The sequence below is a fragment of the Sarcophilus harrisii genome, chromosome 3 (assembly GCF_902635505.1).
Source record: "Sarcophilus harrisii chromosome 3, mSarHar1.11, whole genome shotgun sequence".
NCBI lineage: Eukaryota > Metazoa > Chordata > Mammalia > Dasyuromorphia > Dasyuridae > Sarcophilus > Sarcophilus harrisii.
The window spans coordinates 269,388,042-269,406,198 of record NC_045428.1 but is presented as its reverse complement, the minus strand read 5'-3'; the positions used below and the strand labels follow the sequence as shown (position 1 = coordinate 269,406,198).

The 18,157-nt window shown below is 34.8% G+C and overlaps 1 protein-coding gene across 2 annotated transcripts; it reads left to right on the top strand.

Moving 5' to 3' along the window:
* Positions 1-1,096: 1,096 nt before the first annotated feature.
* EIF2S3 (eukaryotic translation initiation factor 2 subunit gamma) lies at positions 1,097-16,766 on the top strand. Of its 2 annotated transcripts, XM_003763496.4 has the most exons (12): positions 1,216-1,324; positions 2,123-2,186; positions 4,668-4,795; positions 4,894-5,015; positions 5,670-5,764; positions 7,018-7,176; positions 8,436-8,570; positions 9,472-9,566; positions 9,940-10,084; positions 11,210-11,379; positions 12,130-12,302; positions 16,239-16,766. In XM_003763496.4, the coding sequence occupies exons 1-12, from the start codon at positions 1,256-1,258 to the stop codon at positions 16,300-16,302; spliced, it is 1,419 nt and encodes a 472-aa protein (XP_003763544.1). In that variant the 5' UTR covers positions 1,216-1,255; the 3' UTR covers positions 16,303-16,766. The 2 variants fall into 2 exon arrangements, with proteins under 2 accessions (XP_031815338.1, XP_003763544.1); XM_031959478.1 differs by lacking the exon at positions 2,123-2,186 and having other exon boundaries at positions 1,097-1,324.
* The last annotated feature ends 1,391 nt before the right edge of the window (positions 16,767-18,157 follow it).

Here is an 18,157-nt window from a genome sequence, read left to right as displayed (position 1 = left end):
GGATCATAAAGGAAAGGACCGTAACTTTTAAAGTCACCAATCATTGTGATTGGTTTCAATCTTAAGTGCTCAATATTTACTGAATGAATTTGAAGAGTATAACACCCTGTCCGTAAAATACACACATATTATTAGTTCTCTATGGTCGTTGTCACCCTCCACCTCACCCTCTTTTTTTCTGGTCTTATTTTACATTGGACTTATTTTCTTCCACGTTGCCGTCCACTATTCCAGCAGTAAAGGAAGCTGATAAAAACCGAACAAATTTGCTTTAAAGAAATACATGTCTGTCAATAAAGTTACTATAGTAAAAAAAAAAAAAAGGAAAAATAAAATACTATTTAGTAAAAAAAATTTTTTTACTATTTTTTTAAAATAGTAAATTTTTTTAAATTAAATTTTTAAATTTAATTTAAATTTTTTTAAAATAAATAAATTAAAAGGTCAAAAAAATAAAATAATAATAATAAATTTTTTAAAAAAGAAATACATGTTCTTTCCTCAAAAAAGGATCTGAGAACTTTATGCGAGCTAGTTTTGACTTAAGTCCGGACTGTTTTTTTCTTCCACAGTGTAGGGATGAGAGCTTTCCCTTTTGCACACGCTGAGCCCGTCTTCCAGCTCTTGAAGCTTTACAGCCAAGGGTCTCGAGAAGTGGGCGCGGGAGGCTCCGTGAGCCGGAGCAAACAGGTGGGGGGCGCGGCCCAACTCTTCCAGGAGATCGGGACCCGTGGAAAAGAGACTCGAAACCGCCGGATTTCTCCAGAATGAAGGTGCTCCTCAGCCCGACTCCGCCCATAAAAGCATGGACACGAGGGAGTCCAGGGAAAGAGAAGCGAGCTACCCACGCGATACAAATAGCGCAGACAGCGCCTTCCTTTATATCCTGTCCCCGCCCTTCTCTACTAGGCTCTGGGAAGCGAATCCGGCAATCCACGACGGAAGCGGAAATTGCTTTTAGCCCCTTGCAGACACGCGCGCCTAATTGCATCACCTTCCGCTTCTCTGGGGCTTTTGCTACGGCTGCCCAAGGATTTGCCTGTTCAAATGTGAGGGCCCAGGGCAGTCAGAACCTGATTTCCCTACATTTCCTTTCTGGTAAGCAGTCCACAAAGTGCTGCATTCGAACCCGAGAAACCTTGAATGGCGACGACTTTCTCTTCGTCTAGTCTTGAGATCTTGCCCGCTCTTGATATAAAGGGGCTTGTGCGGGGTCAGGCGGCCCGTGGGGCGATCTACTTCCTTTTTGAGCAAGATGGCGGGCGACGAGCCGGGAGTGACTCTGGGGCAGCCCCATCTGTCTCGCCAGGATCTGACCACTTTGGTGAGTCTGCTTTCTGGCCCGAGCGTTCGCGCAGTTCTGGATTTGGGGGAGACCCAGCGAGTGTATGTTCGTGTGAAGGTGGTGGGGTCGGGGTGCAGGGCGGCGGAGTTGGGGACAAGGCGGCGCCCGCTCTGGCAGGGGCAGCCCGGGAGCCGGGTATCCGGCCTGCGCTTGCGCCAGGCCGCTGGAGAGTCGGGGAGCGTACGGAGCGCTGGTGAGGCTAGGCGTGTATGTGCGCTCCCCGGAGCTGAGCGGCTGCAGAGTCTGAACTTCAGCAGCTCCTGGAGCTGAGGGCAGGGAACGTGCAGCTTTCCCTGGAGGCGGCAGCTGCTGCTGGCCCGGGAGGGTGGGGGGGGAGGGGAGTCCCAGTGCTCCCCCGATGCCCTGTATTGAGTTTGAGGTCTCCAGGAATTTTGCAGCAAGCACTGTTTGTACGGGGAAATGTGTCTGTAGCGCAAGTTAGCATTTGAGAGTGTCGGGAAGTGACAATCTATAAAGCTCCTTCTACGTGCCAGCCCCCTGCTAAGCGATGGGGAAACAAAAGAGGCCTCAATCTCAAGCAGGGAGTGTTGGGGAGAACATGCAAGCAAACGTACAAATTGTAGACAGGAGAAATGGAAATAATAGAGAGAGATGAGTCTAGAATGAAGGGGGGAGGGTCAGAAAAAGTTTCCTGTACAAGATGAGATTTTAGCTGAGGTTTGAGAAGTGGTAGGAGGAAGAAGGTGGGGGTTGACATTTCACTTTTGCTAAGTAGCATTTTACAAATTGATTAAATTGTAAAGTGCTTCCTCACAGGATGTTACCAAGTTGACTCCGCTTTCACATGAAGTTATCAGCAGACAAGCCACAATCAATATAGGTAAGATTAAGTAATTGCTAAAAGAGTACTAGTGGAATCAGGAGATCTAGATTCTATCCATGATTAAGATGTATGATCTTCAACAAGTCATTTAAGTGCTCTTGATCTAGTTGTTTTCTCATCACTCAAATGGAACACTTATTTGACAGATAATTATGGAGCACTAATCTTGTGTCTTTGATGGTTGCAAAGAAATATGACAACTGTAACTTCTTGAAAAGTCTTGGTAATGTTTATTTTGTATTGTACTTTTATGTACAATTGTCTGTCTTCCTACAATATTATAAATTTTCAAGGGACCATATCCCATTTAAACTTTGTCTCAATACTTCTAACAGAGCTTGTACACACTGGATTGTTACTGTATGTTGAAAATAATTTCTCGACCCAGGGAGGTTATAGTTGAAAAGGAAAGGCTAACCCAACAAAAGTTAACAATACTCTTTATGTTTTTTATATTAGCGTTGGATTGATTCTAGATGGTTTTTAAAGTAAAGAGCTGTAACAGTTGCCTTATCATTTTAGCACAGTATGGATTGTGGGTATTAATCGGGTAACTAGCAAGACAATAGTCTGCTATATGCAAGGCACTAAGCAAGGTACTGGAGGTACAAAAGTAAAATTAAAATTGTCCCTGCTCTAAAGGTTACATCAGAGAGGCAACATGTTACAGACAAAAGTATATACAAAATAAAAGGAAGTTTTGAGGGAAAGGAAACTGGCAGACAAGAGAATCAGAAAAATTCTTGTGTAAGAAATAGCACTAGTGATGAATTTTGAAGGAAACCAGGTAAAAGAGGGAGGATGAGAAGAGAGTACAACTTAGGTAGAGGTGGGAGATAAAATTAATTTTATGAACAAAAGGAAGAATAATTTAGCTAGATTGTAGAGTTCATGAAGGTAGAAAAGTGGACAAGTGAAATAAGGTAAGCATAAGCAATAAATAAGCCTAAATTGTGAAATTTACTAATTAAGGGTTATCTTATTCGTTATGAAAAAATTGATGCTTTTAATGTTGGTATATGTGGAGAATAATAATTGATATTTGTATGGCTTTAAAGTTAGTAAGATGCTTCACATCTCTCGTTTCATCTTCATGATAACCCCTTGAGAAGTAGTATTAGTATAGATGGCATCTTTTTATAGAAAAAAGTTAAAGAATAAAGAATTTTAATCAAGATGGGCATGCTATCTTGTAGTTCCTAAAAGTCCTCTCTATTGTTTTGAAGGTAGTAGTTAAACAAGTACTTTCATGTGGGATAGATGAACTTCAGCATTAGAGAACAACAGTGCTCTTAAACTTCTAGCTTTTTTAAACAAGTAAATTTAGTGAAAAATTTTTCACTCATATTTTTGTGTGGATTTATGTGTGTGTACATATATATAGTCACTATGTTATCCGAGAATAAAGTACAAGTTTTGATCTCTTAATTTTGTGAGACTGAAAAGGGGATCTTTGACTATGGCTTTCTTGATCTGCAGATTGTCTTTAACTGAGCATTATAATTTTTACTTTGTAGAACTACCATTTTTTACTTTTCTTCCTAAGATCCCTTTTCTATCCCAGAGTAACAGAAGAGACAGCATAAGGTGAAGGGCACTTGATTTACAGTTGGGAAACCTAGGTTCTCTTCTCAGTGTGTAATTGACTTGTACAAGTGTGACTTGTAGCAATTCACTTCTCACTTGTAAAATAGTCTGTGATCATTTTGAATTAGGTTGAATTGGAATAGTTTCTAGATTGAATAGTTAATAGGTCTTCAATGTAAGTTCTTAAAAAAAAAAAAAAACTAACATCCCCAGCTAGTAATTCTTTTGAAATGTCTTCAAAACTATGAGTAAAGAGTCATCTTGTAGCCTACAATTTATTTACAAGCTTTCATTTCTGTTGGGGCTTTTTACATAGCTTCATGATTCTGTTGTACCTTTAAAAAGCTTGTTGTATTTAGTGTGTTGATTATTAAATAGTAGTCAGTAATATTGTTTGAAAGAAATATGTTTTATGATTTAGTGGCGAAATAAGTCTAGACTAGACCTAGAGGTCATCTAGTCCAATCCCTTCATTTTACAGATAAGGAAAATTAAGATTGAGAGACATTGAGTAAATTGTCTAAGTTCATGCAAGTATTGTGAATGCCAATTAATAAAAAAGGTATAAAAAATGTTCCAAATGTGTTTAGAGACATGGTTTTAAATGTACTTAAGTATCATTTCTGTCACAAATTTCCTAAAAGATGTGTCTTTTACATAGTGTTTAATGGGGATGATGCAGATAGTTTTGAGTAGTTGATCACTTCATTGCAAACATAATTTAGATGTGTATTATATTTGTTATTTTAAAACAAAATTTTGGGTATAAAATATGTAATAGGAAATTATGACTAGTATCAAATAGCACAAATTACCAATTTGTAATAATGGATTTATCAAAGATACTTTTGTTTCACTGGTTCTTGTTTGATCTTTTGTTTTTGATTGTAGGTACAATTGGCCATGTAGCACATGGAAAGTCAACAGTAGTAAAAGCTATTTCTGGAGTTCACACTGTTCGATTCAAAAATGAGCTGGAAAGAAATATTACCATTAAGTTGGGTTATGCTAATGCTAAGGTTAGTTATTTAATGTTAGAAAAAGAAAAAAAAATTACCTTAAATTTTCAAGATGTGTAAATGTCTAACTTTTGAGATCCTTTTCATTGAAATTTTAGATTTACAAACTTGATGACCCAAGTTGTTCTCGGCCAGAATGTTACAGATCTTGTGGAAGTAGCACACCTGATGAATTTCCTACAGACATTCCAGGAACTAAAGGAAACTTCAAATTAGTCAGGTGAGCAATCTGGGTTTTTTGTGTTTGTGTACATTGCATGCTTTGTTGTCTTTTAGGTCATTTTAGTTTGGCATTGATTATTTAATAGACACATTAAATCATATATTGATGAACATAAAAGTGTTTTCCTGAAAATATTGGGATCACAGATAGTTGTAAAATTGCTCTGGACAGGAGCAGTTCAGAGTGGTTATCTAATGCATGGAGATAAAAGGTCATTTTGAATTCTAGCCTTCACCTTGTTGGTTACAAGTTGTGAGGCTTTGAAAATTATTCATCTTTTTAACCCTCAGTTTCCCGTTTGTCAGGATGATGTTTTCAGTGCCTCTCTCACCAGGATTGATGTAATAATTATAAGTGTTATCATTCATAATTGTAATTCAAACATTGACTACATATGACTTAAAGACAAATGTCTTAGTGCTTGAAGTGCCATAAAGAATTTTTAGTAATTCTTTTAAAAGCAGTTCGTTTTTTAATAGAAATATGTAGCTTAGAATATTACCTCTCTTCTTTTGTTCTGTTTGTGTTTGAGAGTATTTCAAAATTTGTTGTGCTGTAATATAAATTATTTCACAAGTGATTTAATCTTGGTAAAATGGTATCTTTTTTACATGTTGTCTTTGATGTTTACTTTCCCTCCCCAATTACTAGACATGTCTCTTTTGTGGATTGTCCTGGCCACGATATTTTGATGGCTACCATGTTGAACGGTGCAGCAGTCATGGATGCAGCTCTACTGTTAATAGGTAAATAGAGCATAAAAAATTAAATGCACGAGAAATCCATTTTATGCTATTAAGGTAAATATAGATTATTAGGGGTTTATCTAACCTCTTGCTTTGGTTTGAAGTCAGGAGAAAGATTTTGTCATTTAACCACACATTTCTTGTCACAAATGGTGATGGTACAAATTAAAATCTAATTTGTTATCACAAATTCAAGAAACATTTATTGAGTTTCTAATAAGAATCAGGCACTTTCACTAGATGCTGGGGATACTAAGACAAAACAAGATCATCCTTAACTTCACGGATTTATATTTTAATGCAGGGAAATAGTATGGACATAAATAAGTATGCACAGGATAAAGACAGGATCATAAAGTAGGAGAAAACTAGTAATTGGGGGAAAACGGGGGGAGGAAAAAAGAGCTATAGGAGGTGGCATCTGAGTTGTGTCCTTAAAACAATAGGACAGGAAGGTTAACTTATTCCAAAAAGAATTTAATTTATATATCCGAGTTGACTTGGAGTTTGCCGAAGTGTTCAAAAGTTACTTTGAAACATCTCATATAAGTTACTAGAATTTCTAGTACAAACACTGATTACCTTTTGCTTTGTTAATACTTTTTGTATGTACTGTTAAAAATGTAAATTTGTTAATGGTTATGCCAAATGTTTGTATGCAATATTACCTACTCACAGAAACATTGGAGTGGTAAGGAGGAATTAAACTATATGATAGTTCAGAAACATTGCTGTTACCTAGCAGTGGCAGTTTCAGAGTTTAGAGAACTTTTATTCAAAAGGAAGAATTATGACTCTACTTAAGCAGTCAAGTAATTTCTCAGATGATTTTTGCCTTTTGACATACTTCAGCACAAAATGTCAAATGAAGGGGTTGGGAGGGGCTTGTCATTTGTACATAATAAAGAATGAAAGTATTTTAAGATTTTCTGGAATAGACTAGAGGAATATTCATACTTAGATACTTAATCTAGAATAATCTTTGGACAAGTATTTAGGATATTTTGAGTGAAAATTTTTTTTTTACTCCACTGACAACAAAATAGACAAATGACTATGACTTCATAATCTTTAAGTTGTATCTTGTTTGTATAGCATAAACATGTGTTAAAATAAAGTCTGTGTTGGAAGAAGTATACATAGTGATTAAATTTTGTGTGCTGCCAATAAGAAAGATTATTTTTAAGTGGATACTTGGGGAAGCATTGATAGGTAGATACTTACCCATCTTTTTATTCTCTTCTTTTATGTAGCTGGTAATGAGTCTTGTCCTCAGCCTCAGACTTCTGAGCACCTAGCGGCCATAGAAATCATGAAATTGAAACACATTCTGATTCTACAGAATAAGATTGATTTGGTGAAAGAAAGTCAGGCTAAGGAACAATATGAACAAATCCTTGCATTTGTACAAGGTAAGTAGCTATATAGCAAGCAGCAAGTTAGTGTCAAATACTGTATTTGAGAAATTTCCATATTAATATGCACATATACTTCAGAATATTTAATAACATTTTTGTAAAGGTAGCAAAAACTGAACAAAGTTATAAGTTCCAACCCTCATTTCTGCATCTAACCCTTTTGTCACCTGACAAGCAGTGACACCAAGTATGTTTTTTTAAAAATTTGCCATGTTAAAGTATTTAATATCCAATTCCTATGTAAAGAGGGTCACCTGATGGGGCAGAAAGCATGGTGCAGTGAAAAACACTGAATTTGAAGTTTGAAAACATGGGTTTGGATCTTAGATCTCTGTGACTTTCTGCAAGTCACCTAAGATTAAATTTTGTTGTTCAGTTGTCTTTCAGTCCTGTATGATTTTTTTTTTTTTTTTTTTTTTTTTTTTTTTTTTTTTTTGTGACCCCTTTTGGGGTTTTCCTGGCAAAGATACTAGAGTGATTTGTTATTTCCTTCTCCTATTTGTTTTACTGTAAGGAACTGAGACTGACCCGGGGTCACACAGCTGAGACCAAATTTGAACTCGAGAAGATGAGTCTTCCTTTTTCCAAGCCCAGTGCTCTATCCACTGTGCCACTTAGCTTCCCCAATCTTTATTTATCCATCTTTAAAATTGGGATTTTCTAAGTTTAAATCCACAATTCTGGGATTCTAATCTTTATTTAATTCTTTTTCATTTATAGGTGGAGAAAATACAGTTAATTTTAAATATTTTAGTTTTTTCCTAGTTTAGCTCCCAAGAAAACTAGAATGAATTATTTGTTATAAGCCCATTTGGGTCATAAACAATTGAACATGTCATCTCTGTAAAATTACCATCTTTCATTCAGACATCATACCTGAAAGACTTGTTTGGCATACATATATTACAGGTCAGACACATATGTGGAAGCAGTCTTTTGATTAGTAAAGAGTCTATAATTTTATTTTGACATTTATTACAGAATTAATTACGTAGAATAGGATTCAACCAATCATGACTTGGCTTCTCTGGTAGTTGTTTCATCTACTTTATAGAAATAATAAGGATTTTTAGAATTTTCTGTAGAAGAAATTTCTAACTTTTCTAGGCAAAATTACCCATGCTTATTCAAAATTTGTATAAGTCTGCTGAATTAGTTTTTTTTTTTTAAATACTTTTAGATGTCACATGAAACATTTAATAGTATGGTTCTATAAAACTCAATTTTGAAGCTTTCAATTTTTGGTTGAACAGGTACAGTTGCAGAGGGAGCTCCTATTATTCCAATTTCTGCTCAGCTGAAGTATAACATTGAAGTTGTTTGTGAATACATAGTAAAGAAAATTCCAGTACCCCCACGAGACTTTACTTCAGAACCTAGACTTATTGGTAAGTTTATAAGTTGATGCCATGCATTTTGTTTGACACCCCTTTTCTACCTTTATCTCCCCATAGTTCAATTCTAAGGATTTTTGCTGTCATCTGTATGAATGTGGTCCATTAATAAAGTTGCAGACCTTTATTGCTAGTTTTATATGCTAGTTGCCATGTTCCCCCCAAATTCATCACTTGATCCAATCCTTTAATGAGACCAGACTTATTGAAGCTAATCCTCAGATGCCAGAAAGTTTAAATCTTCAGCATTATACTTTTGAAGTATTTCCATTTGAGTAAAGTTAATTAGCCATTGCTAATTTTTTTATCTTTAGAAGTGTATGGTCACCACATACATTTCAGACAATTAAATGGGATTTCAGTGGTGATGGTTCCTTATAAATAGACATAGAAATATAGATATTTTGAGTGGATCTTGTGAAAGTAAACGAATTAGTTATACAAGACAATTTGAAGTTTTAACAAAAGAAAGGAGTTAGGAAATCCAAATTTAAGACTGCTAAAGTTGAATTACTCAAAGCAGGATGGAATGATATTAAAAAGGAGAGAGAGCTTTTAGAATTGTCACGAAGTACTGTATGACCAAATTCTGAGAAATATCGGGATGATAGTATGGGAGTATATCTAACACAGGAGCACTATTTTAAAACTTCCAAATAGTCTATTAAAAAAGGCTTTCATCTCACTTTCCCCATGAAAGGTTTTTAGTACCAGTATTTAATCAGTAATCCACAACATCTATTTTTCGAATCTATTATTTAACAGTGATGAAACATGTATCTAATGCTGTGAAATGAAATGCCATGTGTCTATAATTTTGGAAAAGTTAATCTAACATTCAGTGAAAGTCTTAAAATAGCACAATTGGTTCTTATTGACTTTATATCCTTTTTAGTTATTCGGTCTTTTGATGTTAACAAGCCTGGTTGCGAAGTTGATGACCTTAAGGGTGGCGTGGCCGGTGGTAGTATTCTCAAAGGAGTGTTAAAGGTAATCTTTAAGAAAAAAAAATCCACCTCACCAAAACAATTATGCTCTTTTCCTCTGATTTTCTTCCCCCAAAAGAAGAGCAGAAAAAGCTATAAATATGAAAAATGAACTTGGTATTTTAATATCATAAGCTGTTACATGTTTATAAATTCTAAATTCAATTTATATTGGTACAATATATTGTGCTTTTGTGATCTTGCAGCATTTAATTCAGTGTTTGGCATATATTTGCTATTGGTTTTAATTTTGAAAATCATTTTTATTTTCAACTCTTGCCAATTTAAATAAAATCCTAAGTTATAGCAAACTCCTTGAAATAGTGAAGGTCTAGATGTTATTACATGCTTCTCATGAACTTACTACTTTTTTCTAGGTGGGTCAGGAGTTGGAGGTCAGGCCTGGCATTGTCTCTAAAGATAGTGAAGGGAAGCTCATGTGTAAGCCAATCTTTTCCAAAATTGTATCACTTTTTGCAGAACATAATGATCTTCAGTATGCTGCTCCTGGAGGCCTTATTGGTAAGGATTTTATTTTCTGAAAATTTTCAGATTCCTAATAAAACAGGGTGGAAATAGAATGTCCTTTGTGCAAGAAGGAACCTTTAAATTTAAAATCTTGATTTTTCAAACTATAGAAGAGGTTTTTAAGGGGTTATAAAAAGCTCATTCACTTGATCATTTTTTAAAATTTAATTTTAAAACAAAAAATGAGAAACTTGGTATACATTTTTAAAATTAATCTTTGGGAAGTACATTTTGTATTTGGAACAGTAGATTTAACAATGTGGTATGTGGTATTTATATGGTAAATGCCTAAATGTGTGACCTAGTCCTGTCATATTGTATTTGTACTAGAATAGCAGATGTGAGGATTGGTAGAAGATTCTCCATTGTCTGATTTGTTCAAGGATTATCATTTGATTGCTATGATACAAATGTACAACTAATACTGGTGGAGGAATGCAGAAGTAGTGAGGATCATAGATTTAGACCTGGATGAGTCCTTAAGTGGTCATTAAATCCAACATCTGTTTTTACAGGGTAAACAGGACCCATCAATTTGAAACCTACCAAAGCTAATAATTCCAAACCTTTTTTAGATCATTTTTGATGGTAGTTCTTTAATTTAGTGTGGGAGAAAAGGGGTTCTTTTGTCTAATGTGGGATTTTTAGCTAAGGATTTCACCCTTATTTTCCTTATCACAGATAGTTAATAGATAACTTTTCTGTGGCTACATCATATATGCAAGGAAACATTGATACATAGTTTGATATATACAAGGAAACATTGCAGACTTATCTTTTGGTTGCCTTTTATTTTTAAAGGACAGGAATGATATTTTCTAAAGGCGTAGGACATTGTAGTATCAAACTGCTAATTAATGCTTGTCAGATTTAAGTGAATTTCCAAGTAACTTAGTTTACTTTATAATTTTTTTCCTATTTCAAACTCACCTTTGGGTCTTGTCCCCAACTCTTCAAAAATTCCATCAATTATTATTTTTTGCAAATAATTTGCTTTCTATCTAAAAATATTTCATCTTTTTGAAGTAAGCCAAATTTACAGTTTGTTACAATCTATAATTTTTGCAACTATTTTAAGACTTAAGATGTAAATATAAAATATGATTCATTTTATCTTAGGTGTTGGAACAAAAATTGATCCAACTTTGTGCCGAGCTGACAGAATGGTTGGACAGGTTCTTGGCGCAGTTGGAGCACTGCCTGAAATCTTCACCGAATTGGAAATTTCTTATTTCCTACTTAGACGACTTTTAGGTGTGCGTACTGAAGGAGACAAAAAAGCAGCAAAGGTGAATATTGCAAAATTATTGAGTTTTTTGAAACTTTACTAAAGAAACCATTTTAGTGCTGACAGCCTTATAAGTGACAAGGATGAGAAGAAGCCAAGATTTGAGGCATATGAGTATATTTTTAGAGGCAAAACTAACCATACAACTTAAAAGTATCTTCCTATACCTTCTACATGTTGTACTTGAGTTACATATCTTATATTGCCTATGTTTCTGTTTGCTTATATAAGTATAGAAAAAAGAATTCTGTTTGCCTATGTTAGTACAGAAAAAAAAATTTGTGGAAACGCTAAATCTGGAGGCAGTGTTAAGGAGCACTGCCTTTTAAAAATTTGAGTTTGTTATATATTTTGATGTTATTTTAGTAAGTTATAAAACATTGTTTTAACAAGATTAATAAAGTGTTGTCTTTTGTGCCTTCTGTTGCCCTTTACCTCCCATGAAACCTCTTCTAACTTTGAAGAAATTAGGTCATAGGACTGAATTTCATCTTTTAATGGAAGGGTCAGGTCAAATTGGCCAGTTCATTTGGGAGTTTTGTCTATATGTCTGTAAATTAGATCCCAATATAATGAAAAATGTGCAACAGAACTTTTTAAGCCTTGCTTACCATTTATTTCAGACAATAATTTTGCAAGCTCCAGGATAATATTTATTGTAACTAAATTTGGTCTATGATAATAGCTACTAATGTACTTTAAAAAGCTTTTTCTCATTGCTTGTTCCTCTTTGATTCTCTCCTTACTCTAGGTGCAAAAATTGTCCAAGAATGAAGTGCTCATGGTGAATATAGGCTCCTTGTCCACTGGAGGAAGAGTCAGTGCAGTAAAGGCTGATTTAGGCAAGATTGTTCTTACTAATCCTGTGTGCACAGAAATAGGAGAAAAAATTGCTCTTAGTCGAAGAGTTGAGAAACATTGGCGGTAAGTCACTCTTAAAATAAGTGCATTCCTATCGCCTCTATTTAAATCTTTACATTTGAAGTTTTTCAGATTCTTTGTATCTTACTACCTACTGGGTATAGTATCGTTATCTTAAACTCTTATCCAAAGCCAGATCTTTCCCAAACTAGTTTCCTAACTTTTTGTCATGAGTCCCACAACTTTTTGGTCATTCATCTTCAAGATTTTGTCATTCTTTCTCATTTTTAAAAAAATTCTGTTTTTATTTTTATTCTGAACTTAACAAACACCAAGTAGAATGGGTATTTGCATTTATATAGTGAGTCAGAAAATAAGAATTGTACATGAAATTTATAAGTCTTTATCCTGTAGAGCAGGGGTCCTCAAACTACGGCCTGTGGGCCAGATATGGCACCTGAGGACGATTATTCCCCCTCACCCAGGGCTATGAAGTTTCTTTATTTAAAGGCCCACAAAACAAAGTTATTGTTTTTACTATAGTCCGGCCCTCCAACAGTCTGAGGGACAGTGAACTGGCCCCCTATTTAAAATGTTTGAGGACCCCTGCTGTAGAGGATTGTTTTTCTTTTTAAGCACATGATAAAAACAACTGTCCTGCTTGCCCTTCTATTCTTTCCCTTCTATGAAAAAAAATGCTTCAGTGATCCGTTGGTGGGTGGGAAGAAAGTCCTATCCCAATTTCCTTTTGTCCTCCCCCTTATTCTTAGAGTCATTTTTATTTCCACTTCCTTTTTGTAGTCATTTTCCAAGCTTTGTCCCTACTTTAGCCTAGGCCATCGTTGCCAGTCTTATACATTTCCTTGAATTGTGACTCATTTTGTCATGCTATCTTTTATGGAGGCACCATCCTTCTAAAGGCTAATTCAGTTCAGTAGTGAGCATCTTTTATGTGTATAGCATTTTTAGGTTCTATGTGAGATACAAAGTTTAGCTAATACTGTCCTTACCCTTATGATACTTTTTAGCCTATTAGGAAGATATTTCACATAAAAATAATAACATGAAAAGAGAAGATCATAATATTTTTAGATCTAGAATTAAAAGAGATCTTTGAGACCAACCCACCCATTTTACAATAGAAACTGAGACAAAAGGGATTTAAGTGGTTTGTTCAGGAACACAGAGAGCTGAAGAGCATTTAATTAGGATCAAAGAAAATTTCCAGGAAATAATTTACTTCTTTTAAAGGATGAGCTGAAATTCAACTAATAAAAATGATTGCCTGGGGAGTAGCATTTCAGGCTTGGGAACAGCCTGAGCTACAACAAGGAAGTACAGAATATATATATATAAAATGATGAGTATTGCAGTCAAAAGAAGTCTCCTTGTTTTGCATTGGAGTAATATATGGAGACAGTGAACCTTATCCCATTTTGACCAGAGTATAGAGCACTTGGAACAGAGTACTATGAAGTAAGATTAGAAAGAGAGGCAGCACTGGATCCTAGATGGCTTTGAATGCCAAATGGGAGTTTGCACCAACCATTTTCAGTAAGGAACTCTGAAAGTTTGAACCCGGAAATGCTAACCGATCAGGTACATAAGATAGATCTCATAGCAGTGTTAAGAGTTGGAGACAGGAAAATCTCAGAAGATTTACTTCATTGTTTAGTGGAGATAGTATTGAATGTCCCCAGTGGTGGCAATAAAAATAGAAAGGTGGAGATAAGTGCTTAGTAATATTGCAGACTTAACAAGGCTTGGTAACTTGGGACAATAGGAACATGTTAAACATTGTATTATTAAATGTGGGAAGCTATGTAACTATATACTTCTCTCCCCTCAAGCAATTGGGGTTAAGTGACTTGCCCAGGTTCACACAGCTAAGAAGTGTTAAGTGTCTGAGACTAGACTTGAACTCAGATCCTCCTGACTTCAGGACTGGTGCTCTGTCCTCTGCACTACTTAGCTGCCCTGTAACTATATACTTATAGGAATAATTAAAATCAGGGAATTTTGGGGTAAAGATAATCTAGGGTTTGGACATCAGAACCTAGGCAGCAAGATGTCCTGTAAGTAGTTTGAGGTTCCCAATCTATATATATATTTAGTCATTTTTCAGTTGTGTCCATTTCTTTGAGATCCCATTTGGAGTTTTCTTGGCAAAGATACTGAAGTAGCTTGCCATTTCCTTCTCCAACTCATTTGACAGATGGGTAACTAAAGGACTTAATCCCATACTCATAGAATTATTAAGTGTCTAAGGCTAGATTTGAACTCAGGAAGGTATCTTCCTGACTTCAGTTCTAGCATTGTCTATCCTCTATGCCACATAGCTGCCCAATCTATACTTGGGGAAGAAAGGTCAGAATTAAAGCTACATACAGGATGAAAGGGGTTATTAAATATTTTTAAGAACCAATTTATTTTATTTACATTTTTATTTCCCTAACCTGCATCAATCTTTCATTTTTAATGCTGTAAATATTTTCTCTACAGTAAGGCCATTATATTAAAATCTTTTTGTATCACTTTAGGTATAGTAGTGTGGACTTGGATTTAATCTCAAAAATGAGTCAGAATTTTTGTGGTGAAGAAAATAATCCTTTTTATGATATAACCTGAAATCACTATTATTTTGTCCTTTTGTTTGATTATACTTTATGATGGAGCACATAATTCCCTTTTTTATGATAAAGTAAAGTTTGATGTACCACCTGTTGGGGTATGTTCTTATTAGCCAGATTTCATAATATTATATGACATGACCAATATGTGGAGTTGTGCTTGATTTTATTTGTTACAAGGGATGGTTGTTTTTTTATTTTGAGGGGAATATTAATGATAGTGCTTCTCCATTCTGTTCCCCTCTTCCCCTAAGAAGGAAAAGAGAATGCAGCATTTTAAAGAGTAATGCACAGGAAAAAAAAAAAAAAAAAAAAAAAACAGAAAGAAATTTAAAGGGAAATGCGGATAACAGGATAGCTTTGATACTAATGTGTTGAAGTTAATTTTTTAAAGTTTCTTAATAATTTAATGATTTTACATATAATTCTTTTTTTATACAGAATGCTCTTGTCTTGGTGTTTTATCAAGTACAAAATAAAAAATTTTTAAAAGTACAATGTATTTTTCTTACTATATGCTATCCTTTCTTTCTCTCTCTCTGTCTCTCTCTTTGCTGAGGCATTTGGGGTTAAGTGACTTGCCCAGGATCACACAGCTAGTTTCTGAGGTCAGATTTGAACTTGGGTCCTTCTGACTTCAGGGCTGGTATTTTATCCACTGCACCATGTAGCTGCCCCCTATCCTTTCTCTTGATATCAGTAATTATTTACATTTATGTAGTACAAATGATTTTGTCAGAACCACCCTATGTGTAAATAATGTAAGAATTATTATCCATTTTATGTTTGTCAAAGTTGAGCTTTAAATAGGTTTTTTGTTCTAAAACCTGTGATTTTTTTTTTTTTTATTGCATCACACAGTATCAATCAGAAATTACAGAAGAGACCATAATCTGTGTTGTTCATCTGTGCATTGAATTTCTGTTATCAGTGTTAACTTCTGCAGGAGACCTTTCTCCAATACCGTCAGCTAATAGACCCTTCCTTTGTATTTTGTGTGTTCCTATTTATATAAATGACTACTGCCTGCCTCAGTGACTGGACATAGTAAATATTTAAGTAACATGTCAAGCACTTTTTAGATTTTAAAGGGCTATCTAAAAATTATGGTTGAGACATAAAAATTACAACTTAGCTCCATTTTACCCATTAGTAACTCATTGTGGACATAGGGTTAATATTCTTCTGGAAATTATTTTTGTCCTAACAAATGAAATTTGGTCTTGGTAAATATTGTTTGTAGAGGTTGTTTATTTATAAAAGAAATGACTTATGATGCATCAGGCACTTAGGTGGCCTGCTATTTATTGATTTTGTTATAGAAATGGATTCATCATTAGTTACTTTATGCTATATTTTCATTTTGCAGTTTAATTGGCTGGGGTCAGATAAGAAGAGGAGTGACAATCAAGCCAACGGTAGATGATGACTAAAGAACTATCACTGAATGCCTAACTTTGGCTGAGGAAAGAGATTCCACTTAAATCTAGGGGTATATTTTCAGAGCAATAATGGGGAATTAATTTCACAGCTCGTTACATTTAGTGAACGCTGGATAGTTTTCTCATTTCTTGTGATGAAAATTTAACCTCTGGTATTACAATACTAGTCAGTGTCTGCAATAAATGTAAAAATTGGCATAATGGTGGATTTGTTCCACATTTTAGCAGAAATTAATCATTCTCATACAACATGTCTAATTTATGCATCAGTGCAGGTTTGAAATTAAGATATGTTTACAACAGTCAAGACATCTTCACTGTAGTACATTTAACAAAACCTGTTTGAAATAAAATTTTTCTTATTTTTTCATTGTTCCTTTGCATAGCCCCAGGCCTCAAAAATTGTTTCAGCAGTAAAATACTTAAAAGAAATAAAACTTTTTTTGAAGACCAGATTCCACTTTGCCCCATGATTTTTATTGTTTTTCCTCTGACACTGTATGTAGAATATATGTATAAACATATAAAGATTGGCTTTAAATATATACATATATTTAAATATAAAAATTGGCTTTAAAGCAAAATTCCCATTTTTAAATAGGAGCTCTGTTATGATTAACTGAAATACTCCTGCTAGTCCAGAATGTATTTAAGTATATTGTATTATGAACTAGAATATGGTGCTTTCTAGGGCTTTTTTTCCACTTAACCCTAATGGGTAAGTAACTATTGATCAGTAGGTAAAAAGACCCTTCTAACTAACTTTGAAAGCATCCAGCTGAGTCTTCCCCTTGAAAGAAACATGATAATAGTTTAATTTTAGCTCTTTGTAGCAAAAATTTCAGTCTTCCTAATCAGGTTTCTTTTTCAGTATAATCCTCATGATAATTTTCTCTTGCTGTTTTTTACAATCTGTATTATTACCTCATTATGGTTGAGAAGCCATGTGGAGTAATAGTCATTTGGCTTTGGAAACCAGAAAGCCTAGGTATAATTCCTACTAGTGTCAATTAAGTCACTATCTTCTCAGTTCCCTACTCATTCCTTTAGAAAATACATTATAAATCACTAAAGGGAGTTATACCATAGGAGTCCTCTGTATTGGTAAAGTCACTGGTGGTATTTCTCCCCCCCCTCCGTCCCCCCCCGCCACCCCCGCCAAATATTGACCTTATAGGGAGGAGACACTTGATTTGCTATCCAGTAACAAATGCCTTTTAACTCAGCTCTGAACTAGCTTCAAGTAATCTCATCTTTTATAGCCACCCACCAAAATGTGGCAGGAAAATAGTAACTCTGAAGTGATGAATGATAAAGAATCCCTTTGTTATGTGGAAGAAAAATTAAATTGGCTCCATTTGGATCTCTGAGGCAAGACTGGAAGCAAGAAACTAACTGGTAGAAGTTGGAAAGGGCAATTTAGGGAAGATAGAGAGAAAATTTTCTGACTTAGAAATTAGATAAATAAGCTGCAAGGTTGAGTCATTTGTCCAAAGTCACCAGAATGACAGAGCCTGCAATCGAACCCAAATGATTCTAAATCCAGCATGTTGAAAGTCCAGTGTACCTCCCCTTCCCCCCAAAATTGTACAGATGAGTTCCCCTTTCACCCAAATTATTAAGTAACTTGAGTATAAACCTAGAAGTGAGATCAGTGAGTTTAAAAGTATTAAAGATTCAGTCTTTTTTTTTTTTTTTTTTTTGCACGATTTCAAATGCTGCAATTTTTTATGAAATTTCTATCAATACTTTTTTTTTCCCCCCTGAGGCAATTGGGATTAAATGACTTGCCCAGGGTCACACAACTAGGAAGTGTTAAGTGTCTGAGGCCAGATTTGCACTTGGG